This window comes from Pituophis catenifer, unplaced genomic scaffold, assembly GCF_029215685.1.
Source record: "Pituophis catenifer annectens isolate HBS135680 unplaced genomic scaffold, rPitCat1.0.hap2 SCAF_4, whole genome shotgun sequence".
Classification (NCBI taxonomy): Eukaryota; Metazoa; Chordata; class Lepidosauria; order Squamata; family Colubridae; genus Pituophis; species Pituophis catenifer.
The window spans coordinates 108,744,933-108,746,898 of NW_027256884.1; the positions used below are offsets into that span (position 1 = coordinate 108,744,933).

The 1,966-nt window shown below is 42.6% G+C and overlaps 1 protein-coding gene across 1 annotated transcript; it reads left to right on the top strand.

The window, feature by feature from the left end:
* The first annotated feature begins 481 nt into the window (after positions 1-481).
* GPR12 (G protein-coupled receptor 12) lies at positions 482-1,489 on the top strand. The gene has a single exon (XM_070943889.1). It carries the CDS (start codon positions 482-484, stop codon positions 1,487-1,489), a length of 1,008 nt encoding a protein of 335 aa, XP_070799990.1.
* Positions 1,490-1,966: the final 477 nt, after the last annotated feature.

The window sequence follows — 1,966 nt, forward strand, 5'->3', positions numbered from 1 at the left end:
AGAAAATGTTCCTAAACCTTTATTGCCTGTGTCTGGTTTGTCATTTCATTCATCATCTTGGCTCAGAAATGGTGGATGAGGAGCCTTTAATTTTGGGTGCTTCTGTGCCTAAGGTTGTTCTTTTAGGATCTTCTTTCCAACAGTTCCAGCTGATTTATGGCATTTTATTCTTGAGGAAAAAAGGACCGTATATTCTGTCTCTGCATTTCCCTTCATGTTTCATATGAAGGCATACTGTGTTATTTCTTTCCTTTGTTTTTTTTTTCCCCCACCCCCCTCCATGGGCAGCAGCTTTAAACCTGCTGTCTGTTCTCATCCTCCTTTTTTGCAGTCATATTGATGGAAGAAGCATCTGCTGGTTTATTTAGAAATCTGAAGTCTATTGCATGCTTCTTAATATTGCTGCTAATGAGGTGCTGAATTTCTCTATGTGTTTTTTCTAAAAAAAAATGTCTTTTCCTTGAAGAGGACGGGTTTAAATATGAACGAAGACCCGACGGTTAATTTATCGTGGCTGCCTCAGGATCCCTTAGAAACCAGCCCACCACCAGAGAACATCTCAGCTGCAGTCACCTCTCTCATTCCTTCCAGTGACCCAGAACCGGGATTTATAGTAAACCCTTGGGATATTGTCTTATGTACTTCAGGAACACTGATCTCCTGTGAAAATGCGGTTGTGGTCCTTATCATCTTCCATAATCCCAGTCTTCGTGCCCCAATGTTCCTCCTGATAGGCAGCTTGGCCTTGGCAGATCTTTTAGCAGGAATTGGATTGATCGTCAATTTTCTTTTTGCTTATCTTCTTCAGTCGGACTCTACCAAGCTGGTCACAGTTGGTTTGATCGTCGCCTCTTTTTCTGCTTCTATCTGCAGTCTGCTGGCCATCACTGTGGACCGGTACCTCTCCCTTTATTATGCTTTGACTTACAATTCTGAGAGGACGGTGACTTTTACCTACATTATGCTTATTCTGCTCTGGGGTGCTTCAATCTGTGTGGGAGTGCTGCCAGTCATGGGATGGAACTGCCTCAAAGATGAGTCCACCTGCAGCGTTATCAGGCCCCTCACTAAAAATAATGCGGCCATCCTCTCGGTCTCATTCTTACTTATGTTCGCTCTCATGCTACAGCTGTACATTCAGATTTGCAAAATTGTGATGCGCCATGCTCACCAGATTGCCTTGCAGCATCACTTCCTAGCAACTTCCCACTATGTGACCACCAGAAAAGGAGTATCGACTTTAGCCATTATCCTGGGAACCTTTGCTGCTTGCTGGATGCCTTTCACACTCTATTCCTTAATAGCTGACTACACATATCCCTCTATCTACACCTACGCCACCTTGCTTCCAGCCACATACAATTCTATCATTAACCCCGTTATATATGCTTTCCGAAATCAAGAAATACAGAAGGCACTTTGGCTTATCTGCTGCGGCTGCATACCTTCAAACATTTCTGCAAGGGCCAGATCACCCAGTGATGTTTGATTAAGGGAGCAGAGGACCATTGTCTATTTAGCATTGTGATGTGTGAGCCCTGCTGCTCTCAGTACATTGTACATAACAGAGTCACAGTCAGTCTGTGGGGAGTATTTACATTTAAAAAAAAAAAAGCCTGTTGACCAAAATAAACCATGTTGTGTAAGTCCAGGAACAATCCTGGAAGTTGCAATATTTTTTTTTCTGGCAAAGCTTAAGTGTTGCTTAGATTCTGTCCTTTAGTTTCTTCCAGGATCCAAAGAGGAGTGAGCTCTGTGGATCGTAAGAAAAGGATTGGTAGATTTGCTTTGTTTGTTTGTTTGTTTGTTTGTTTGTTTGTTTGTTTGTTTGAATGAATGAATGGAAGCCCACTGGCATAAGATCTGTGTGTATCAGATGAAGGGTAATAGAGGCAGAAGGCCTATTATATCAGATTCAATGGAACACAATAGCCGATGGCAAGAGACTTTGTCCTGCTCTTGGATT